This window comes from Glandiceps talaboti, chromosome 22, assembly GCF_964340395.1.
Source record: "Glandiceps talaboti chromosome 22, keGlaTala1.1, whole genome shotgun sequence".
NCBI classification, from domain to species: domain Eukaryota; kingdom Metazoa; phylum Hemichordata; class Enteropneusta; family Spengelidae; genus Glandiceps; species Glandiceps talaboti.
This window is the reverse complement of record NC_135570.1, coordinates 68,855-95,097: the sequence shown is the minus strand read 5'-3', so window position 1 is coordinate 95,097 and position 26,243 is coordinate 68,855. Positions and strand designations below refer to the sequence as shown.

Sequence of the window (26,243 nt, the reverse complement as noted above, 5' to 3'; positions counted from 1 at the left end):
CACAGTTACCCAACACTATTAGAGACTGTTACACAGTTACCCAACACTATTAGAGACTGTCACACAGTTACCCAACACTATTAGAGACTGTTACACAGTTACCCAACACTATTAGAGACTGTTGCACAGTTACCCAACACTATTAGAGACTGTTACACAGTTACCCAACACTATTAGAGACTGTCATACAGTTACCCAACACTATTAGAGACTGACGTCACACAGTTACCCAACACTATTAGAGACTGTCACACAGTTACCCAACACTATTAGAGACTGTTACACAGTTACCCAACACTATTAGAGACTGTTGCACAGTTACCCAACACTATTAGAGACTGTTACACAGTTACCCAACACTATTAGAGACTGTCATACAGTTACCCAACACTATTAGAGACTGACGTCACACAGTTACCCAACACTATTAGAGACTGTCACACAGTTACCCAACACTATTGGAGACTGACGTCACACAGTTACCCAACACTATTAGAGACTGTTACACAGTTACCCAACACTATTAGAGACTGTCACACAGTTACCCAACACTATTAGAGACTGTTACACAGTTACCCAACACTATTAGAGACTGTCACACAGTTACCCAACACTATTAGAGACTGTTGCACAGTTACCCAACACTATTAGAGACTGTTACACAGTTACCCAACACTATTAGAGACTGTTACACAGTTACCCAACACTATTAGAGACTGTACGTTACACAGTTACCCAACACTATTAGAGACTGACGTCACACAGTTACCCAACACTATTAGAGACTGTTACACAGTTACCCAACACTATTAGAGACTGACGTCACACAGTTACCCAACACTATTAGAGACTGTTACACAGTTACCCAACACTATTAGAGACTGTTACACAGTTACCCAACACTATTAGAGAGACTAATATTGGAACCTAGATGTAGATTTGATTCAAGTTTTTAACATTTAGCCTTTGATCTGTCTTATGGTCAATACTCCTCATCAGAATGACAACTGATGGCTAGGTGGTGGTATGTAATTTATTTGGTGTAAATTAGAATATTTGTTCCTCATGGCAACCTTAATTGAATGCATTATACTACTAATAGGTGTAAGCTAGTTACATTCAGACCCATATTGATTATACATAGAAATAATGGGCATTTCTTTGCAACAGAGTGTTTTTGTAGGTTTGAACTTGCATGTTTGTATAATTTCAGATTTGTGATAAATGAGAGAACAGGTTTGATTACACTGGCTGAGGAGATAGATTATGAAAACAGTCTGAGTTATCAACTCAATATACAGGCGGAAGATGGTGGTATGCCACCTAGAGAAGCCAATGCAAGGGTGACAGTGAACATAATTGATGTTAATGACAATGCACCAGTATTTCAAAGACAAGAATACTTTGCTAGTATTGATGAAAACACAGTTTATTTACCACCAGATGATTCAGTGATAAGATTTAGGGTAAGTGTTTGTGTAAGATTTAGGGTAAGTGTTTGTATATAAGATTTAGGGTAAGTGTTTGTATATAAGATTTAGGGTAAGTGTTTGTACATAAGATTTAGGGTAAGTGTTTGTACATAAGATTTAGGGTAAGTGTTTGTACATAAGATTTAGGGTAAGTGTTTGTACATAAGATTTAGGGTAAGTGTTTGTACATAAGATTTAGGGTAAGTGTTTGTATATAAGATTTAGGGTAAGTGTTTGTACATAAGATTTAGGGTAAGTGTTTGTATATAAGATTTAGGGTAAGTGTTTGTATATAAGATTTAGGGTAAGTGTTTGTATATAAGATTTAGGGTAAGTGTTTGTGTATAAGATTTAGGGTAAGTGTTTGTATATAAGATTTAGGGTAAGTGTTTGTATATAAGATTTAGGGTAAGTGTTTGTGTATAAGATTTAGGGTAAGTGTTTGTATATAAGATTTAGGACTTAGTAATGTTTAAACTTGAAAGTAAAAATGTTGTAAGTTGATTTAGAATGGTGATTTTTTTTTGTTTAACTTTCCTTTTTTGAACAGTATTGTTCTATTGTGATAATGAAATGATTTAAGCAGGCTGTTCCTAGGATAATATGCCTTTTGCTAGGCAATATATCATGTTCTGAGTTCATACTCATAATAAAATCATTGTATGTATTGTGTGATATAATCAAAACTCTGTCATATCTCCTCAGTAATATTATCACCACAAAGGAAATGTAAACTCATACTATATTATCTTTCGGGGATATTTTGAAAAAATCTAAAACTTGACAGAATATTAGATAAAATTAGCAATCCGCATATCTGTGTCACCAGTTTTGTGAAATATACTACATTCATTAAAAAAATGTTGGCTTAAAATGTACTTTTTCAGCCATGACAAAGTTTTATTTCAACTCATCATGTTTTCAAATCTGATATTTTGACAGGCTACTGACAGCGATTCTTCTCTTCATAATGAACTGACCTATTACATACTGCACACATTCCCCAATGGTACACAGGTCAAAGGTCAGAATACCAGTGACTTCAGTCTGATAACAATTGGTGGCAGTGGATTTCTATTTGTATCATCACCTGTCAATTATGAAACTCTCTCACATGGACAGATTATATTAACAGTCTCTGCTGAAGATAATGACGGTCTTGCTGACACCGCCATGTTATTTCTAGAAGTTATGGTAAGAAATGTCTACTTCAATTGTCTGTTTGAAAAACTTTTTTGTTAGTTCTGGCACACCTTTTAATTAAGAGAGTAAAAAGGATTAGAAAAATTGAAAAAAAAATTGGCTTCAGTTGTAATGTATTATGACTTCTTTCTTTACATGTGTAAAGTACTGGCTGTTATCAAGTGTGGTAATGAATTGATATGTACTCCTAATTTCACTGAATAAAATCTCTTGTTACTATTTTCTAACACCAGGACCAAAATGACCATAGCCCAGTATTTACAAGAAGTTCATATAATGTATCTGTACCAGAGAGTTTGTTATCAGGGGATATAGTGACACAGGTGACTGCTGTAGACAATGACTTATCATCTATGTTAGGCAATGATTCCATAGTCTACTCTGTTAGTCAGCCATCACTATTCCGAGTTAATCCCAGAACTGGTGAGATTACTACAGCTGGATTTCTAGACAGAGAAGGTATAGACTTCTATTCCATCAAGGTATGTTGTCACAATCCAAAATCATTTTTATAATCAATCCTCTATGGGTTGAAATGAAATGGCACAACACAACAACAATCAAAGGAGAAAACTATACTGAAAATTTTAACCCCAAAACCCAAATGACACTTTACACAATTAAAACATTATTTACCAGCTTGAGAACAAAACCTGCTGGAATCTATAGTTATGGGGAGGATTGAAGGTTTCTTTTAGAATATTATGCACTTTAGATAGAAGTGTCTGTTAACTGTTTTTGTGTACCAGTGTGTCATAGTTTATTATCTTTAGTGGAGGTGCCTGTCAACTTGTCATGTACCAGTGTGTCATAGTTTATCTTTAGTAGAGGTGTCTGTCAACTTGTCATGTACCAGTGTGTCATAGTTTATCTTTAGTAGAGGTGTCTGTCAACTTGTCATGTACCAGTGTGTCATAGTTTATCTTTAGTAGAGGTGTCTGTCAACTTGTCATGTACCAGTGTGTCATAGTTTATCTTTAGTAGAGGTGTATGTCAACTTGTCATGTACCAGTGTGTCATAGTTTATCTTTAGTAGAGGTGTCTGTCAACTTGTCATGTACCAGTGTGTCATAGTTTATCTTTAGTAGAGGTGTCTGTCAACTTGTCATGTACCAGTGTGTCATAGTTTATCTTTAGTGGAGGTACTTATCATGTACCAGTGTGTCATATTTACACTTGTAGACCTAGTTGTTAGCAATGGACTGTTTAGTGATGACACATATTCAAACAAGCACAGTGTAATTACAATGTGATTTCCTCACAGATCATTAAGATTCAGAGACAAAAATATAGTCATACAGCATAGCTTTCATTAATTTGTATCATCAAAACTTATCAATTATCTGTTAGCTTTCAGAGCCAGGCATGTTTGAGGACGTGAGCAACATGACATAATCTAGTTTTGTATGAATGGAATTGATAAAAATGATTATTTATATGCAGGTGATGGCAGTAGATGGTGGACCTGGTGATGAGCAAAAGTCAGCAACAACTATGGTGTATGTCACTATTACTGATGTCAATGACAATAACCCTATCTTTGACCAAGGTAAGGAAATATTAAAGGATGGTTCCTCATCAACAAATACACACTGGTTTTCTCTCAAGTATTTTGTCACAAGAGGATTTGACTCGTCACCTCCAGTGTGTGTGTGTGTGTGTGTGTGTGTGTGTGTGTGTGTGTGTGTGTGTGTGTGTGTGTGTGTGTGTGTGTGTGTGTGTGTGTGTGTGTGTGTGTGTGTGTGTGTGTCTGTGTCTGTGTCTGTGTCTGTGTGTGTGTGTGTGTGTGTGTGGTGTGTGTGTGTTGGGGGGTGGGGATATGGGATTGGTCAGTTGGAGGGGGTGTGGTACCCTTTCTGAAAATAAATGTTGAAAAATGTTACAATCAAGATCTTGAAAATGCAGCCCCATGACAAGAATTGGTAGTTGATGACTGCTGAGCTTGAGAAGTGATTAATTGAATGAATTTGGAGGTAAAGACTAGGTTTTGACAATTTAGCCTCATAGACATAAAATTCTTCGGCAAGCAAACAATTTATGTAGTTTACTAGTGACAGTTTTATGTCTATTTTTTCACAGTGAGACAGACAGTCTATGTTTATGAAGACGAACCAATTGGAACTGTTGTTACTAATGTCAGTGCTTCAGATATTGATGAAGGGATAAATGGAAATGTGAGCTACTCACTGATTGGTGGAAATACAAACGTAAGTTAATTTGCAAGATGTTTTGAATAATTAAACTAAGAGGTTAGTTTACATTATAATAATAGTTGCTTTAATCTTGACATCACATTGAATTTGCAAAGTACAAAAAAGGCAATGTGAAATTTCGAATTTATCAAGAATCATTCAAATAGTACAGTAAGTCAGTTTATTGCTTTTGTTTTATGTTGATATTCCAACAGTCAATGTTTTGAGTCATGTTTACTAAGTTATACAGCTTACAATTGATAATCAAAAAGTATATCAAAAGTACATTACATCATTTTTTAGTTACCTACCACCAAATTTGAAAAACATACATTGTAACATCTTTGTTTTGTAAGCCATGTTGTGCATATTTCACCACTTCTGTCATGTAAAAGTGTCAGTGTTTGTATTACTGGTATATCAGTATATATTTTGTAGAGACTAAAAATATATGTAGCCTTAGTCACAGATTGTGGCACTTTTAATACAAAGTATTGAATATCTGCTTACAAGACCTAAATATGTGATATTTCAACTTTATTTTTTCTTTACTTGTACTGTACAGTATTTTTTTCTCCTTATTTACAGAGATATGTTCATATGTTAGTTCCTGTTGTGACTTTGCTGTTGTTGACGTATTGTTGTGACTTGTTGTTGACATATTGTTGTGACTTTGCTGTTGTTGTGATTTTTTTCATGCCTTGTTGTTATTGACTTGTTTTCATTCCATGTTTCCAGACTGCTTTCAGTATTGGTATGATGGATGGGGAGATTACAATTTCTGGAGAATTAGATTATGAACAAACAACTCAAGTTTATCAACTAGAAATTCTTGCCAAAGACCAGGGTGTTGCTTTGACCCCAGCGTAAGTAAAATCCTGATGATTTGCCAAATTTGACCTTGCCTAAGGAATACAGTAGTATCAGTTTTGACCAAACCCTGTGAATATTAACCTTTGACCCCTACTTATATAAAATTCTACCATATTAGCCCCTATGTCTCTTGCATAGGTAGAATTCTTTCATGTCAACCTTGGACCCTAGTTATATACAGTTCTACCATATAAGCCTGTCTCCTACATAGATGGAATTCTTTCATGTCAACCTTTGACCCCTACTTTGGTTTTCCGTGTGCAAGACTTTGACCTAAACTTATATAGAATTCCACTATGCTAACCTTTGACCCCTAGTTATATAGAATTCCACTATGCTAACCTTTGACCCCTACTTATATAGAATTCCACTATGCTAACCTTTGACCCCAACTTATACAGAATTCCGCCATGCTAACCTGTGACCAGTGTAAAATAGGTACTAGTTTAACCAATACTTGTAATGTTACTCTAGCCTGAGGTTATTCATTACAGTACTTGTAATGATATCCTAACCTGACATTATATATCTCCTCTCCTTTAGCACTGGTTCAGCTACAGCAACTGTAACTATTAGTATATTAGACATCAACGACAATTCACCAGAATTTATTTATGATCCTGATTTATCCATGTATCAATTCTCTGTCAGTGAGGTAAAGTCAAACTTTATATCAATTCTCTGTCAGTAGGGTAAAGTCAAACTTTATATCAATTCTCTGTCAGTGAGGTAAAGTCAAACTTTATATCAATTCTCTGTCAGTGAGGTAAAGTCAAACTTTATATCAATTCTCTGTCAGTGAGGTAAAGTCAAACTTTATATCAATTCTGTTAGTGAGGTAAAGTCAAACTTTATATCAATTCTCTGTTAGTGAGGTAAAGTCAAACTTTATATCAATTCTCTGTCAGTGAGGTAAAGTCAAACTTTATATCAATTCTCTGTTAGTGAGGTAAAGTCAAACTTTATATCAATTCTCTGTTAGTGAGGTAAAGTCAAACTTTATATCAATTCTCTGTTAGTGAGGTAAAGTCAAACTTTATATCAATTCTCTGTTAGTGAGGTAAAGTCAAACTTTATATCAATTCTCTGTTAGTGAGGTAAAGTCAAACTTTATATCAATTCTCTGTCAGTGAGGTAAAGTCAAACTTTATATCAATTCTCTGTCAGTGAGGTAAAGTCAAACTTTATATCAATTCTCTGTTAGTGAGGTAAAGTCAAACTTTATATCAATTCTCTGTCAGTGAGGTAAAGTCAAACTTTATATCAATTCTCTGTCAGTGAGGTAAAGGTGAAAAAAATTGTGAAAGTCTTACAAGAACCTGTAAAAGACAAAAACAGCTGACTCAGAAAAGCACGGCAAATAGAATATAAGATATAAACAGACAAAATTATTGAACGTACAAAAAATGAGTGTTAGTGATTGTATTAAAATTGTGTGTGCTCCTAGGTAATACTTGCTCTGTTTTTTCTATAAACTTGCAACTTTACATGGGTATTGGTATAGACTTTGGTAAGTGGTGGTCACATCATATATTCATGTGTGTCACCGTCTGTTTGAGTGTTTTTGTGTGCAGTGTTGTATCTGTCATAGTTTGATATGTTATTAACATTTACTCTAAACAAGCACTATAATACTGAGTGATGTTGTGAAATTTCAACTTTGCACTCTTACATTCTGTACCAATAATTTCAACTTTGCACTCTTACATTCTGTACCAATAATTTCAACTTTGCACTCTTACACTCTGTACCAATAATTTCAACTTTGCACTCTTACATTCTGTACCAATAATTTCAACTTTGCACTCTTACATTTTGTACCAATAATTTCAGCTTTGCACTCTTACATTCTGACCAATAATCTCAACTTTGCACTCTTACATTCTGTACCAACAATTTCAACTTTGCACTCTTACATTCTGACCAATAATTTCAACTTTGCACTCTTACATTCTGTACCTATAATTTCAACTTTGCACGCTTACATTCTGTACCAATAATTTTAACTTTGCACTCTTACATTCTGTACCAATAATTTCAACTTTGCACTCTTACATTCTGACCAATAATTTCAACTTTGCACTCTTACATTCTGTACCAATAATTTTAACTTTGCACTCTTACATTCTGTACCAATAATTTCAACTTTGCACTCTTACATTCTGACCAATAATTTCAACTTTGCACTCTTACATTCTGTACCAATAATTTTAACTTTGCACTCTTACATTCTGTACCAATAATTTCAACTTTGCACTCTTACATTCTGACCAATAATTTCAACTTTGCACTCTTACATTCTGTACCTATAATTTCAACTTTGCACGCTTACATTCTGTACCAATAATTTCAACTTTGCACTCTTACATTCTGTACCAATAATTTCAACTTTGCACTCTTACATTTTGTACCAATAATTTCAGCTTTGCACTCTTACATTCTGACCAATAATCTCAACTTTGCACTCTTACATTCTGTACCAACAATTTCAACTTTGCACTCTTACATTCTGACCAATAATTTCAACTTTGCACTCTTACATTCTGTACCAATAATTTCAACTTTGCACGCTTACATTCTGTACCAATAATTTTAACTTTGCACTCTTACATTCTGTACCAATAATTTCAACTTTGCACTCTTACATTCTGTACCAATAATTTTAACTTTGCACTCTTACATTCTGTACCAATTTATGGCAGTAGAACAGTGAACCAACTTCACAGTAATGCATTTGTATTCAAGCTTGGGAGTTAAGAATAAGTTTAGATTAATAGTTACGACAGACTAAAAGATCCAATGTTGTGTACACTCCTGTAATCATTTGTTATAATGGTGTTTAGCTAATAGGTACAGCAGACTGAAAGATCTGGTGTTGTGTACATGCCTGTAATCATTTGTTACAATGTTGCTTAGCTAATAGGTACAGCAGACTGAAAGATCCAATGTTGTGTACATGCCTGTAATCATTTGTTACAATGGTGTTTAGCTAATGGTTACTGCAGTGCAAACAACGATCAATCTCTCAATCTGCAAGTTTTTGTGCTTAGTAAACAGAATGTTATAAAACTCCCCAAATACTCCAATAATGCCAATTTTCAGGAAGTATTCCTTTACAATTCCTATGCAGTGTGTTTGTCTCAAGTATAGAGATAATTGATATTATAATTTCATTTATTGATTTATGATATGGCAATACTTACCAAACTCTTCTCGACCCAATATTCCGACTACAAAAGAAATTTGTCCGCTTGATAACATTCACTGATTTCAATGCACACTCTGAACCCCTTTTTAACCAACTTAATGTTCTAAATATATTTCAACTTAGTAAATTTTCCTCCTGTATTTTCGTGTATGATCTTAGAAATAATCGTTATCCCCACAACATAGAAAAGTATTTTGACCGTCCCATTCATACATATCAAAACCGTTCAGCCTCCAGTGGTAACTTTCGTCCACCATCGATAAAATTGACCATCACCCAACACAATTTCAAATATGCAGCGACAAAGCACTGGAACTCTTTACCAAGTCACCTAAAAATTAAAATGTCCAGGCAACAGTTCAAAAATGAACTAAGAAATTATATTTTAAATTCTACACACCAACCTTAATTTATACTCTTTGGCGTTTTTACAACATTTCTGGTTTTTGCTTTATTTCTTCTCGTATGTGTGTATGCGTATGTATGTATGTGCGTGCGTGTGTGTGTATGAGTGTGCGTGAATGCGTGCTGTGTTTATTTTTGACTTAATTTTCTTCGTTGCGTCCATTTATGAATTTGAATTAATCTAAAATTGAATGTACGGGCCATGGACACGACTAGTTCTGCTGAACTATTTTCATGGTCCCCATTAGATAACACATGTATATTTCCTTTTGTCCAATTTTTTTGAAAGTGTAATGTATTATTTATTTATTTATTTCTTGTTTTGTTTTTGTTATCTGATGAAATAAATTTCAATTCAATTCAATGAGTGGTACAATTATTTTCAGGAAGCAGACCCAGGTGTCAACATTGGTGTTGTCACGGCAACAGACATGGACTCTGGTCTCAATAGTGAAATAGATTACAACATAACAGCTGGTAATGTGAATGGTAAGTTAGTATAACATTCTACACAAAAATATTTACCAGTCTTTGCTTGTGACACCATTCAGTGTAATATGTTAACATTATTTAGATAGTACAATCTGTCTATCAATCTTGGCTCATTTACTAGACTAGTAAATACTTCTGTCAATCTTGGCTCATTTACTAGACTAGTAAATACTTCTGTCAATCTTGGCTCATTTACTAGACTAGTAAGTACGTCTGTCAATCTTGGCTCATTTACTAGACTAGTAAATACTTCTGTCAATCTTGGCTCATTTACTAGACTAGTAAATACTTCTGTCAATCTTGGCTCATTTACTAGACTAGTATTAGTAGTAAGTACTTCTGTCAATCTTGGCTCATTTACTAGACTAGTAAGTACTTCTGTCAATCTTGGCTCATTTACTAGACTAGTAAATACTTCTGTCAATCTTGGCTCATTTACTAGACTAGTAAATACTTCTGTCAATCTTGGCTCATTTACTAGACTAGTATTAGTAGTAAGTACTTCTGTCAATCTTGGCTCATTTACTAGACTAGTAAGTACTTCTGTCAATCTTGGCTCATTTACTAGACTAGTAAATACTTCTGTCAATCTTGGCTCATTTACTAGACTAGTAAGTACTTCTGTCAATCTTGGCTCATTTACTAGACTAGTAAGTACTTCTGTCAATCTTGGCTCATTTACTAGACTAGTAAGTACTTCTGTCAATCTTGGCTCATTTACTAGACTAGTAAGTACTTCTGTCAATCTTGGCTCATTTACTAGACTAGTAAGTACGTCTGTCAATCTTGGCTCATTTACTAGACTAGTAAGTACGTCTGTCAATCTTGGCTCATTTACTAGACTAGTAAGTACGTCTGTCAATCTTGGCTCATTTACTAGACTAGTAAGTACGTCTGTCAATCTTGGCTCATTTACTAGACTAGTAAGTACTTCTGTCAATCTTGGCTCATTTACTAGACTAGTAAGTACTTCTGTCAATCTTGGCTCATTTACTAGACTAGTAAGTACGTCTGTCAATCTTGGCTCATTTACTAGACTAGTAAGTACGTCTGTCAATCTTGGCTCATTTACTAGACTAGTAAGTACTTCTGTCAATCTTGGCTCATTTACTAGACTAGTAAGTACTTCTGTCAATCTTGGCTCATTTACTAGACTAGTAAGTACGTCTGTCAATCTTGGCTCATTTACTAGACTAGTAAGTACTTCTGTCAATCTTGGCTCATTTACGAGGCTAGTAAGTACTTCTGTCAATCTTGGCTCATTTACTAGACTAGTAAGTACGTCTGTCAATCTTGGCTCATTTACTAGACTAGTAAGTACTTCTGTCAATCTTGGCTCATTTACGAGGCTAGTAAGTACTTCTGTCAATCTTGGCTCATTTACTAGACTAGTAAGTACGTCTGTCAATCTTGGCTCATTTACTAGACTAGTAAGTACGTCTGTCAATCTTGGCTCATTTACTAGACTAGTAAGTACGTCTGTCAATCTTGGCTCATTTACTAGACTAGTAAGTACTTCTGTCAATCTTGGCTCATTTACTAGACTAGTAAGTACGTCTGTCAATCTTGGCTCATTTACTAGACTAGTAAGTACGTCTGTCAATCTTGGCTCATTTACTAGACTAGTAAGTACTTCTGTCAATCTTGGCTCATTTACTAGACTAGTAAGTACGTCTGTCAATCTTGGCTCATTTACTAGACTAGTAAGTACGTCTGTCAATCTTGGCTTATTTACTAGACTAGAAAGTACACCAGGGTATACTTTTAAATAATATTAATTTGTAACTGTAATACATTGTATACCCACATTCACCCTGTCGTCTGCACACAAATATTGTATACAGATTACATAGGGTTACACTAAAGACTAAGTGTTGTATATAAGTTCCAAATCTGTAAATGTCAAGTTATTGTTTGAAATTCTCACCCTATCATTTAAAATATCTGATATCAACAATTAGCACTTTTTTTCACCAATTATGTAATTAATATTTCCATAGGTACATTTAACATGAAGAGAAGAGATTCCGGTGAAATAATCCTGGAAAAGTTACTCGATAGAGAAAGTGTGGATGCTTATTATTTACAAATAACAGCTATGGATAGAGGAAGTCCAAGACATAGTGCTGTGTGTGATGTCATTATAACTGTGAAAGATGTCAATGATAATGACCCACAATGGTTAGGACAACCATACAGTACAAGTGTGTCTGAAAACACACCAAATGCTACTTACGTCTTCCAGGTAAAACATTTAACTCAGTGTTTATACGTGCCTTGAAAATCATGGGAAAAGACAACCATGGGACAGTCATAACAAGTGTGCACTAAGACACACCAAATGCTATTTATGTCAACCATGTAAAACATTTGTCTCGAGGTTTGTACATGCCTTGAAAATCATGAAAAAATTTAATGTTGTTTTGAATCTTGTGGAAAATGAATTATATATGAAAATGCATCCAGTTAAAATATATATCCCATCATTACACATTCCCTTGAAAGTCATGTAAAATGTATATCCCATCATTACACATCCTTTGAAGTCATGTAAAATATATATCCCATCATTACACATCCCTTGAAAGTCATGTAAAATGTATATCCCATCATTACACATTCCCTTGAAAGTCATGTAAAATATATATCCCATCATTACACATCCCTTGAAAGTCATGTAAAATGTATATCCCATCATTATACATCCCTTGAAAGTCATGTAAAATATATATCCCATCATTACACATCCCTTGAAAGTCATGTAAAATATATATCCCATCATTACTCATCCCTTGAAAGTCATGTAAAATATATATCCCATCATTACTCATCCCTTGAAAGTCATGTAAAATATATATCCCATCATTACACATTCCCTTGAAAGTCATGTAAAATGTATATCCCATCATTACACATTCCCTTGAAAGTCATGTAAAATATATATCCCATCATTACACATTCCCTTGAAAGTCATGTAAAATATATATCCCATCATTACTCATCCCTTGAAAGTCATGTAAAATATATATCCCATCATTACACATTCCCTTGAAAGTCATGGAAAAATATATATCCCATCATTACTCATCCCTTGAAAGTCATGTAAAATATATATCCCATCATTACTCATCCCTTGAAAGTCATGTAAAATATATATCCCATCATTACACATTCCCTTGAAAGTCATGTAAAATATATATCCCATCATTACACATTCCCTTGAAAGTCATGGAAAAATATGAATATTTCTACTCAGTGTAAACCAGTGGAAAAGAATCTGAAGTAAATCATTAAGTGCCCAATTTTTGGTGATGTTTTCTTTGAATTTGAATTTGCCGAATTTTGAAATGATATTAGTTGCGTATGAAAATACCAGAGTGACACATATGCCTTGTTGACCTTTGACCTTCAGGATAAGTGTTGACAGTAGCTACCACCATATTTTACTTAGTTTAGATGCTTTGTTACTGAGTACATGTTTTAACATCTGTGTACTTTCAGACAGCTTCTAATACAAAGTAAAGTGATATTCCATTCTTTACCATCATTTTTACAGCATTCATATCAGTTTTACATACTGTTTCAATTGCGCTAATCGTGAACCCAGTTTTAGTGGTTGCCCTTGGTCTGCTATTCAATGTGTGCCTTCACATCTAGATTTTAGGGGGAGCTAGATGTAGATACAACCCTTGCAGCAGTTGTTGTGAGGTGCCTCTGATCAGAGTGCCATAAGGTATATACATGTACAGTGTATTGATACAAAACAGCAGGCAATGACTCTGATGTAGGTTCACTCACCACTTTTTATCAGTTTGTTTATGTCTGTGAAAGTTAGTCATATTGTTGTATACCATATGACTAACTTTCACAGACACAAACAAACTGTAGATTTCTCTAGATAACCTCTGCAAGTGTTGTATAATCACAGTTGTGATGCTATCATTGCAGCCGTAATCAGTTGTTTTTGTCATCAGGTGGCATGTATTATTTTCAAATTGACTACATTAGTAAGTATTTTCGTGCCTAAAACAAGTTAATCTTATATTGTACTTAGAAATGAGTGTGACACATAGTAGAATTACTTTACTTGATGGTTGTTACTGGTTTGATACAATTTTGTGTGTCAAGTACATTATTTCCATTGTCAATATTCCACTGCTCAAGAATTTTAATTTCCTCAATAAAATTATAAAAACCATAAATTAATATCGAAATAGTACCATCACAAAATAAGTGTAATTGCAGTGTAAATATACATAGTTCTACAGTATTGGAAACATATGGTTATTAACACACCTTTGTCGACTGTCAGAAATAATAGTTTTAGTCCAGGGATGTAATAACACAGGTGTACATGTACTGGTAAAATGGTGCTCTTTGTGATCAATTTGTCTATAGTGTGTCTCATAATGCCTGTAAGTACTGTATAGTTTTAGCTTTAGTGTTGAATTTTTTCAGTGTTTTTACTCAAGATTTTGAAAGCTAGTTGTTGGAAGGAGAGAAAGGTGGTAAAGTTTTGACAGATTCCTTTATACATTCAGGGTCTGTACCTTAGACATTAGAACCCTGGTATTATAAACAGACAGTGGGAGTTTCAAGTTATACTGTGTTACCTATGAATTTTGTTTAGTTTTAGAATCATAGAAACATAGAGAAAAAGTGTTGCATTACAGTTACTGATAATAACAATGAACACAAGGGTAATGGTTAATTCTTTCTAAATGTCAGCAGCAAAGCAAACTTCTTCTCTAAACTTATAAGATTGGCATGCATATAAAGAAAACGTAAATTTTACCATATTATATGTTTCCCCTCCTTTTTACTGGACTACCCTAACCCATACCTTAGCAATGATACATGATAAAGTGGACTACATCAAATTCTTTAAATGATAATCTCTGTGTTATCAGGTGTCCAGTGTATAGCTTGCACCGAAGGTATATGACAATCTCTGTGTTATCAGGTGTCCAGTGTATAGCTTGCATTGAAGGCATATGACAATCTCTGTGTTATCAGGTGTCCAGTGTATAGCTTGTACTGAAGGCATATGACAATCTCTGTGTTATCAGGTGTCCAGTGTATAGCTTGTACTGAAGGCATATGACAATCTCTGTGTTATCAGGTGTCCAGTGTATAGCTTGCATTGAAGGCATATGACAATCTCTGTGTTATCAGGTGTCCAGTGTATAGCTTGCATTGAAGGCATATGACAATCTCTGTGTTATCAGGTGTCCAGTGTATAGCTTGTACTGAAGGTATCTTATGACCCAATATCAAGGCAATAGTATTTGTATATGTCTCCACAATACTGCATGAGTTGACTGGTATATGACAATGTTGGTTCAAATCTTACAGCTTTCCTTACTTTTCTTATTCAGGTATCTGCAATGGATCATGATATTGGTATTAATCAGGAATTGGTCTATGAGATATCGCCAGACAATCAGTATTATACTGTTGATAGTGAAAGTGGTGTAATCTGGACTACAGATGTCCCCATTGATAGAGAGGTTAACAACAAAGACATGCATGAAATTGTACTCACAGTCAAAGACAGTAAGTAAACAATTTAGATGATAAAAAGATTATTAGCAATGTTATTCTCTGAAATAGATTGGTGGCAAAGTATTTTCTGTCTTGATGAGACCCAAAGTTAGAGAACACAAGCTGCAACATCTAACATTTTAATGTAACATTCATTGTTATGCATGCAGTGTTTTCTGCTGTGCTTTCACTCACTACACTCGTGCATGAAGAACTAACACAGAGAATACTGCAACACTTGTGCAAAGTCCCCGAGTACGCCACACTTGCATTGGTGTGTCATTAGGTTCTGTCATATTATTGTATGACTTTGTATTGGATAATAGCTCTTTGTAAATATTTCTAATGTCATTAATTTATTATTTGCACTGCTCTCTTCACAAAATAATCACAGGGCTTTGACCAGTTTGTATATCAAATGAATATTTTGTAATTGTGACAGTGGCTTCAAGTTATCACTGTGAAACTTGCTATAGATTTGTGAGTGACATTAAATTTGATGTGTTTTATCATCAGGTGGTAGACCATTGCGTAGAAGTCCTACTTCAGCTACAGTGTATGTAACTATCTTGGATACAAATGACAACATTCCAGTCTTTGAAAACATTCCATATCAAGCTAGTATACAGGAAAACCTACCAGCATTAAGCAGCGTCTTTCAGGTAACAGCATTCCATACATTCATATAGTTGGTGTGAAAGCCTCAATAAGAGGGTTGAGACTGGCAGCCACAATGTTATGACATATGATCTATCCTCAACACTGTTTATATTGGGGTATTTGATAGCAAGTACATGCATATCCTTGTCATGTTTATTATTTAGTGTGGCATATTATATATTTGTTTATCTCGGTGTATTGATAACGCCCCAGTCACTGTAACTTCAATTATCATTTTAGCAATGCAGATTCTTGTTTTTAGACTAGTATTTGTTGTACTGACAAACACTCCCATTTTTTTAGCTGTAAAGTGTGTAAGTTGAAAGCCACTGTGACATTCTGTAAGATATAATGTTAATCTTAAATTATTTTGGTTGAGGTATTGAATTGATGTCAATTAGTTTTGTGAAGTGTACTACCAGTAAGTGTTTCAAGGTTCAGTATAACCACACATCATCTATAACAGTCATGTTTGTTTTGTTGCCAAGGTAATGACCTTTGACCCTAATAATGTATGATAAAATGGAAGTATGTTGAGCATTCTTTTGTAACCATTTATTTCTGATAGTCATATTTATTTGTCACCAAGGTAACAGTCTTTTACATTAATTGAAAAAATGGAAATGTATAAATTGATGAGCATTCTTTGTATTACCAAATTGTCAGGTTATTTTGGCTATTTTATCCCCTGATAAAAGGAAAACGTAGAACTTTGTCAATTTACTAACATTTCTTTTGAAGAATATATTTTCTAATTGTCATGTGTATTTTGTCTCCAAGGTAACAGCCTCTGATCCTGATATAGGAGAGAATGGAACTGTTTCATACTTCATAGTTAACACCATTCCAGATGGTGAATATTTCACCATGGATACATCAATTGGTATCCTGAGACTGCAACAACCACTGGACAGAGAAAACATTTCAAGTTTCACCATTACCATAGAGGCTAAAGATGGAGGATTGGACCCAAATGTTGCCATGACAACTGTTGAAGTTGATGTTGAGGATGATAATGATCATAGTCCAGTATTTGAATACAATCTGTATGAAGTAACAGTCATTGAAGATGCGCCAAGAAAGACATATTTATTGACAGTGTCAGCATCAGATGATGATATTGGTAAGGATATATCTAATTTCACACTTTCATAATTTTGCCATGTTTCTTTCCCTGCCAATAAAACTCCCAATGAGGCCTAATAAAAAATTGTGTGGTTCCAATTATGCTCAATTTTAGAATAGGTAGGATAGGTAGATTTTTATTTTATTGTATATATTTTCTGTGTGAGTGTCCAGTTCAGGTTTTCCATTGTTTTCCAAATGGGGTCTCTGTGTTGTTTATTTCTTCCTATCAGCGGTACAGCTATTACAGATTGGAAGAACAGTTTTATTTTCCTTTTTAAGTTGATGTCAGTTTCCACATACACTATTGCTCGTGAGACTTTACAGTTTTTGCAATTTTTTTTTTTTTTCCTTGAATACTATGTGTACTAGAGTGTTTGGTATGCATAACTTGTTAATTGAGTGAATACAGACCCAACAGCTGTCATCTCTCTGCATCTCTTGAAAATACAAACTTCAAGGTCTTTATATACTACTATGTGGAGTGGTGTGGCGCCAAGCTCCACAAGTTCACTCGCTCGCTCGCTCGCTTGCTCTCACACACACACACGCAAGCAAACATGCAAGCACGCACACACGCAAGCACTCACTCACTCACTCACTCACTCACTCACTCACTCACTCACTGTTGTTGCTTTTAACTTTAACAGGGATATGCTATTTTAGCACAACTGAATTAATGAAGTGCATGGTGGCATGGTGCGGTATCTGTCCGTGCATGCATGCGTGCGTGCATGCATGCATGTGTGTGTGTGTGTGTGACTTAAACTCAAAAAATGCCAGACCGATTGCCTTAGTATTTGATGGGGACAGTGCTTGCGGTGTCTAGTTGGGAAATTGTTCAAAGCAAAATGATTGTATCACAGGTGTGTGATTTGGGTCAAAAAATGTAATTTTTTTCTTTTTGCTGTACCTTATGAAAAATATCCAAATAACATACAGTTATTTCTTAATCACTACACATGTCAAGTTGATTACTGTAATTCTATTCTCACTAGGTACTAATGCTGCCATAAACTATTTCATTGGCCCTGGCAATGAAGATGGTAAATTTCGTATGGATTTCCAGTCAGGGATTGTACAGACTGCAGCCTATCTTGACAGGGAAGCTGTGGATTTCTATAACTTGACAATAGAGGCTGTTGATAACGGTGTCAATCCTAGAACTGGTACCAGTGTTATCTTAGTCACTGTACAAGACATTAATGACAATCAACCTGTCTTTGTACAAAGTAACTATGATGTCAATGTCCTGGAGAATATAACACTGGATTACATCATTATCAGTGTAAGTTTTATAGTTTTAATTCTTGAAAATTAACAAGTCCATCTTTATTGTAATCACTTTTAAAAAAAGTAACCGATTGAAATGAATGCTTGTATCTTGGAGAATATCACATTATAGGAATTATGGAGGTATATATTAAGTTTTATCTTTAGTGATTTTAAACAAAGATTCACATGAGCTGCAGTCTAGATGCTGTCCGTAGCTTTCAATCTCAAGATCTCTCATGAGAAGAGATTTGAAGCCACAGTTAGCCTTTTAATAGACTGCAGAAGTTAAGATATTGAAGAGATATCAGATTCTCATTTGGATTGAACAGTTTTGTAGTTTACCTCCAGGAATGCCAGGATTTAAACCTCTAGGGTAACACACACACAGGTCATGAAAGTGGTGAATTCATTTATCACACCAAGAATACTTTATGTTATTATTTTGAAATATGAAATTAATGCTGATTTATGATTACATTGTTGATATTTTAGGTGAGTGCCACCGATGAGGATATAGAAGAAAATGCTGTAATCACCTATGCTATTATTGATGGCAACATTGGTAATTGCTTTGTCATAGACACTGACACAGGAGATGTCAGAAGAGGTGACAGACTCCTAGACAGAGAGACAGGGGAATTGTTTACTTTGATAGTAGAGGCTTCAAATGCAGAAAGTGAAACCCTGAGATCTACAGGTAAATGTCCATACTCTCATACAATCCATAGACAGCACTTCGAATTTATCAAATATCAGAATTGATGCTTATCAGTGATTATTTTGTGATTTTTGTCTGTGGAGTCAAATTTGATGGTTAGACTACGTAGCCAGCTTTGAATTTGAAAGTTGCTTTTTGTAGCCTCACCAATGCTGTTTGTTTCTGTCCAACTACCAGTAAAGTCCTTGGCCAAGATTTAGAACACAATTGAGACCCAGTAAACTGTATAACATGGGACTTGGTTGGGTAGAGGTTACTATGTGAAGGATTCATAGCAGTATATACGTAGCAATTGTATGTTGCCCAGTCCGTTGAGGAAGTGTTGAAGGCAATTATGATGTTTATAGTTCATGCCAGAGGCAAGAATTGTGAAGTGTTTTGAGTACAGTTTTGGAATTATAATACTGCATGTGTAAAAAATTTACAGTTATTAATTAATATTATTAATATTTTACTCATTATAATTTGTATTATTGTTTTATAGTGCGAGTATCAATCAGACTAGAGGATGTGAATGATGAGATGCCTATATTTACTCAGTCATTATACCAGAGACCTGACCTCAGTGAAAATGCTGGTAGAGGAACATCTGTAGTTCTTGTGTCAGCTGAAGATTCTGATCTCAACCAAGGTGGAGTTATCCGCTATAGTATCAACTCTGGGAATAGTGATGGAAAATTTTCCATTGACTCTAAAACGGGATTGATGACAACTGAAGATGAATTAGATTATGAGCAAAAGAGAAATTACACTTTGGTTGTTATGGCAACTGATCAAGCTCCTCCATATCATAGTAGTGTTGCCACGGTGATTATACACATAGTGAACACAAATGATGAACCGCCATCGTTTAACCAAACTAGATATGAAGGGACGGTGCAAGAGAATGCTGCTATAGGAACACCAGTACTCAAGGTGAGTATTGTGAGAAGGGGGAACCCCAGTAGCAGAAGGGGTAAGCTGGTAAAAGTTGAATAAACTTCCACACCTTCACCATGATTTTGGCGGGAGGTTGCATAAACTTCCACACCTTCACCAGTCAACCCCAGTAATTGGAGGAGGGGGGGGGGGGGGTCTGTTACAGATGTTACATATATTTCCATGCCTTGTATCATTCATAACTTTGAATTGATGGGGAATCCAGTAAATATCTGGGGAACTCGGGTAGATACTACCTACCTACCACTGCATAACTGTAAAGTGCATTCTATTTTCAAACTTCATTTTTCGGTACTTAAGTATTAAAGTTTATCTGTACATGTTGCTTTCCACTGTTACCATAACAACCTTTCCCACTACTTTAGCATCAGGACTATTTCTTATTGTCAGATAGTATGATACATTGTATGGAGGAAAACTATAACTTTATATTCAGGCCACAGCTGTTGTTTTTGATACATTCCATTTCTTCTGTCTGTGTTTGTAGGTGACTGCTGTAGAGTATGATAATCAGAATCCAATACGTTATGAAATAGATCCTAACAGCAACCCAGAAGCCATGCAGTTATTTACCATTGATACTGTTAATGTAAGTCATAGTTATTTACCATTGATACTTTTACTGTAAGGCAAAAATATGTGATGGATTTTAAAACAGACAACTAAAATTACACCATTTGAATGGTACTGTCAATTTTACACTAATAGTGTGTGTTTTGAATTCATGTGTTGAGTAGATAGCATAACAATGCCTTTTCAAAAGTGTTGTGATATTTTACCTAAACACAGGTAATTGGCACCTGAAGAATACAACATTGTAATACACTGTTACTGTTCGTATGTATTGTGATTGTGTATATCTATGACATTCATATCCTTGACAAATGATGATTTCCTTCCCAAGACTTTCATGTTCATAAATAACTTTGTATATATTATGGTGGCCATCTTTGGATGTGTAGTTGAATGAATCACTAATGTGACCAACTTTGAAAACATTTTTATCTCATAATTAGAAGGTGCATACTTTTAAATATTTACATGATGTAAAACAGCAATTGGAATGTCACATGTCCTTTATACAACTATTCTTGTCTATTTGTCTAGGGTATGATTTCTACATCTGGTGACATTGACAGAGAAGTGAGAAGTTTTTACACCATATCAGTATTAGCTAATGATGGTGGTGTGGATAAGGGATCAACAACAGTAAGTAAATTGTGACTTTCTAAATATGTTTCTCCTTTCAGCCAAGGAGCATATCAAAAAAGTGATTGATTACTGCTATCAATTTATATTTATATTTATATATATTGATTTTGGATGATACAATTAGTATCTTGGTAACTTGCTCAGCATTGGAATCTTATACAGCAGCTCTTAGATTACTGTGTTTTTGCTGTTTGATTAATTTCTATATGTGGCAGTTAAATACTTGTGCTTCAATACAGTATATTGTTACCATCAGTAATATCAATAAATGTTTTATCTAATTTACAGGTATGGATAACTGTAGTCGATGAAAATGATAACAATCCTATATTTGATGTATTTTCTGATCAAAGTATATCTGTAGAGGAAGAAGACCGTACTCCTATCAATTCCGTTATTTACACTGTCAAGGCCACGGATAGAGATTATGGAACAAATGCCCAGGTAGGATTCATGTCAGCTGGAAATCAGCAAATTTTCTTCACAAAAAATTTAGAAGTTAGTGAAATTTTACATGAAAATTTGAATGAAAGAAATTTTAGAAGATAATACTATACATTGTACTTTGAATTGGTTTTACTGACATTAAATCTAAGTTTAAGATACAGCTTACATCACAAGATACGATATTTGTACTTTAAATTGGTTTTACTGACATTAGATCTAAGTGAAGATACAGCTTACATCACAAGATACGATATTTGTACTTTAAATTGGTTTTACTGACATTAAATCTAAGTTTAAGATACAGCTTACATCACAAGATACGATATTTGCTCGTGATCAAAATTAGACTGCGGTTGGGGTTTGAACTCATTCAGGGTTTACCACACTGTAAGTAAGAAAAGTGCCATTCAGTTTGACTGGAAATCTTCAAAAAACGACTGAAACATCACATGTTTATTCTGTGTAAATTGAACACCAACTAGCGCCTTTGAACAATTTGACTTTTTGGAATTTGGCGCTATATAAATTTTTATGATGATGATGATGATGATGATGACTGCTTGACAACACAGGTTTTCCCCAGGTACTCCAGTTTCCTCCTGCACTAACAATGAACCTTTCTCCTGTTATTGGGCAATTCCTGTTGGATGGTTTATAGATAAATAAATTTTAAAAATGTCTGTTTAATATGTAGTCAATTGTTTTTAATTCTAGATAAGTTATGCAATAGTAAGTGGTAACGAAAACCAAATGTTTACCATTGTTCAGACTGAGGATGAATCTGGTGAAATTAGGAATGTAAAGGTGTTGGACAGAGAGCAACAAGATCGCTATAATCTGATGGTAAGTTAGACAAATAGAAGTAAACCTAGGTATTGAAGGATAGATGGATACCTATGATATACTTAACATATAACTTTATGCAACTCTTTTTAGTTGGCATGCTGATGTATCAAGAAAATGTATACTTAGAACATGACAATAATTAAGCATAAATGTATTCTGCCCAGTTCACATAGAACATGAAAATAATTAAAACATACACGTATCCTGCCCAGTTCACATATAACATGAAAATAATTAACATACATGTATCCTGTCCAGTTCACATTCATGTTGAAAACTGTGTTGAACATTGAAAATGCACTCCATTTCATTGAGTTTGATGGAGTGGTTTAATGGTAAAAAATCTAAAAAAAACAACCACGGAGGACACATCCTTACCTTTCATAAATAGAAGGTGAACATCGTTTTTACCTTACCTTTCATAAATAGAAGATGAACATCGTTTTTACCTTACCTTGGAAATTCATAAATAGAAGATGAACATCGTTTTTAAAGAGTGTAAAGGTATATAACCATGTCACCTATCAAATGTTGATGTCTTACTTTTTAACCTCCTGTCCAAACTTTTATATTGTTTTTATTTGTTGTTTGACAGATATCAGCATCTGACAATGGTGTACCAGAGCTTAGTAGTGATATGAGAGTGACTGTTGTTGTGTTAGACATCAATGACAACATCCCAGTGTTTAATATGTCTTACAAATACAATGTGACTATTGATGAGGTAAGAGATGTATACTTTGTTGTGGGTTGTGTATGTCAAATAAATGAATTCAACTTAGTGATTTAGCTTAGTGAAGAAAGATGCACCTTGCACAAGATGCTCTTGTCTCTGACTGGCAACTAGGTGGCAGTATATCAATATATCAATCAACCAATTATAGATGGTAGTTTGATGCCCCTCTCTCTTTGTATATTATTATTAACTTACTGTCTGATGTCTATAACTTTCTTCATTTTTCTTGGAAAGTCCCATGATTAAAAGGATCTTTCACCTGCAGCTTATAGTTAAACGTTGTTGTTTTTCTATTGACAGAATGTTGGTGGTGGTACACCTGTAACCACTGTACATGCAAATGATGCTGACAAACAAGGTCTGAATGGGTTAAAATATTACATCATTGATGGTAACACAGATGATACCTTTAGAATGGATAGAAATACTGGAGAGATAACTACCAGACCCAATCCACCTGACAGAGAAAGACAAGATTTTTATAATCTAAGTGTACTAGTAGAAGATGAAGATCATGACCAGATACAGCAGGTAATAAGTGGAAACACATGTTAGACCACTTTACTCCAGCCTCATTAGCTCCCTATTCTCACCTTGTGTGAGACAGGCATATATCCATGCACTTGGTTTCCTTTTATATTTCATTTTGATTACATCTTTATTACAGAAAATATCAACTAATACATGATTCATATCCCATATTAGGCTCAGATTCAAGTACTGGTATACATTGCTGATAAGAATGATAACCACCCAGTCTTTGAGATGTCTATATATTCAGTATTTATCACAGAAGGATCTGAATCAGATGGAATCCAAGTTGTTGATACAATTGCCACAGATCAAGATTTGGCAGAGAATGCACAAATTGTGTATGATATTGTGGATGGAAATGATTACAATGTCTTTACTATTGGTACACTTACAGTAAGTATCCAAAGCTACATCACTATGATACAAGCTGACAGTAAGTATCAAAGACAGCAATAGTACTCAGCTATTCTAACCATTGTGTTCAGTTGACGGACTCTCAAAGACAGCAATAGTACTCAACTATTCTCACCATTGTGTTCAGTTGATAGACTTTCAAAGACAGCAATAGTACTCAACTATTCTCACCATTGTGTTCAATTGACAGACTCTCAAAGACAGCAATAGTACTCAACTATTCTCACCATTGTGTTCAGTTGACGGACTCTCAAAGACAGCAATAGTACTCAACTATTCTCACCATTGTGTTCAGTTGACAGACTCTCAAAGACAGCAGTAGTACTCAACTATTCTCACCATTGTGTTCAGTTGACAGACTCTCAAAGACAGCAATAGTACTTAACTATTCTCACCATTGTGTTCAGTTGACGGACTCTCAAAGACAGCAATAGTACTCAACTATTCTCACCATTGTGTTCAGTTGACGGACTCTCAAAGACAGCAGTAGTACTCAACTATTCTCACCATTGTGTTCAGTTGACGGACTCTCAAAGACAGCAATAGTACTCAACTATTCTCACCATTGTGTTCAGTTGACGGACTCTCAAAGACAGCAATAGTACTCAACTATTCTCACCATTGTGTTCAGTTGACAGACTCTCAAAGACAGCAATAGTACTCAACTATTCTCACCATTGTGTTCAGTTGACAGACTCTCAAAGACAGCAGTAGTACTCAACTATTCTCACCATTGTGTTCAGTTGATAGACTCTCAAAGACAGCAATAGTACTCAACTATTCTCACCATTGTGTTCAGTTGATAGACTCTCAAAGACAGCAATAGTACTCAGCTATTCTCACCATTGTGTTCAGTTGACAGACTCTCAAAGACAGCAATAGTACTCAACTATTCTCACCATTGTGTTCAGTTGACGGACTCTCAAAGACAGCAGTAGTACTCAACTATTCTCACCATTGTGTTCAGTTGACGGGCTTTCAAAGACAGCAATAGTACTCAATTCTTGCCATCGTGTTCAGTTGACTGTCATGATTCCTCTAAAGCGCTATTGATATCTGCAATGAAAGTGAAACTTGCATGTAAATTCTTTTCTTTGAATTTGATAGGGTGAGATATCTACATCTAAAGAAATTGACAGAGAAGTTATTGATAAGTATTATGTAGTGGTGACTGCCACAGACCAGGCAATGAATGAAAATGAAAGATTGACAGCAACAACAACGGTGAGTAACCAAAATCTTAAGTTATTAATTATTATTCCATATATCAAACCTGGATGCTTACATAATTAGTAAATTGGCCAGGTGAATTGCTATGCTACCCACACAGAGAATTTATTTGTTAATGAACAAGACACTTCTATGTTTTGAAACTGATGTTGCCAATGAATTGATTTGATAGCACTCCTGTCCTGATGTGCAATGTTTATTTTAACTCTCATAATTAAACTTTTTCTACAGCTGATTTGTCAAAATAAAGAACAAAATGTTTAATATATAGATGTTGATAGATTACTAGTATTGGTTTCAAAGTTAGTCTTCAAGTTTACTTCATTTGTGGAAGCGTACAGTAAAGTACTTGAAGATTTTAAATCTATATCAGTTGAATACTGATAAGAAGTCAATGCGTTTGCCTGAATGAATAGACAACTGAAGTCTTTATACAAGGAGTTGTCTGCTTTTCCTTGACTAAATCTTGTTTTCTTTTCAGAGGTATATGCTTATCAGTTTTGTGTTTGTATGAGTCCTTGTAAATGCCTACAAATTATAAATATGAAAGAATGCATGTTACAAAATAGATTTACTTAAACCATCGTAGCAGCCATATCATTAAAAAATACACTGGACTAGTATTACCAGATAAGGCAACTACGAAGTGTGTGTGCATCGAGGTGTTTACTGCTAATATTATCTCTAAGGTTTAGTATAACTTCAACAATGTCTGTCA

General features: G+C 34.6%; 1 protein-coding gene across 1 annotated transcript in view; it reads left to right on the top strand.

Annotated features, from left to right (window-relative positions):
• The window catches only part of LOC144452367 (cadherin-23-like), a 105,977-nt gene that overhangs the window by 45,141 nt on the left and 34,593 nt on the right, over positions 1-26,243 (top strand). The window contains exons 12-34 of the mRNA XM_078143460.1: positions 1,214-1,466; positions 2,415-2,666; positions 2,909-3,157; positions 4,119-4,224; positions 4,755-4,882; positions 5,606-5,733; positions 6,284-6,395; positions 9,740-9,842; positions 11,846-12,090; positions 15,224-15,401; positions 15,906-16,051; positions 16,830-17,172; positions 18,173-18,462; positions 18,942-19,146; positions 19,652-20,082; positions 20,594-20,695; positions 21,214-21,315; positions 21,607-21,762; positions 22,480-22,608; positions 23,207-23,335; positions 23,648-23,878; positions 24,053-24,274; positions 25,403-25,519. Of these exons, the coding sequence (XP_077999586.1) occupies positions 1,214-1,466; positions 2,415-2,666; positions 2,909-3,157; positions 4,119-4,224; positions 4,755-4,882; positions 5,606-5,733; positions 6,284-6,395; positions 9,740-9,842; positions 11,846-12,090; positions 15,224-15,401; positions 15,906-16,051; positions 16,830-17,172; positions 18,173-18,462; positions 18,942-19,146; positions 19,652-20,082; positions 20,594-20,695; positions 21,214-21,315; positions 21,607-21,762; positions 22,480-22,608; positions 23,207-23,335; positions 23,648-23,878; positions 24,053-24,274; positions 25,403-25,519 (4,357 nt within the window). The remainder of the gene's footprint in view (positions 1-1,213; positions 1,467-2,414; positions 2,667-2,908; positions 3,158-4,118; positions 4,225-4,754; positions 4,883-5,605; positions 5,734-6,283; positions 6,396-9,739; positions 9,843-11,845; positions 12,091-15,223; positions 15,402-15,905; positions 16,052-16,829; positions 17,173-18,172; positions 18,463-18,941; positions 19,147-19,651; positions 20,083-20,593; positions 20,696-21,213; positions 21,316-21,606; positions 21,763-22,479; positions 22,609-23,206; positions 23,336-23,647; positions 23,879-24,052; positions 24,275-25,402; positions 25,520-26,243) is intronic.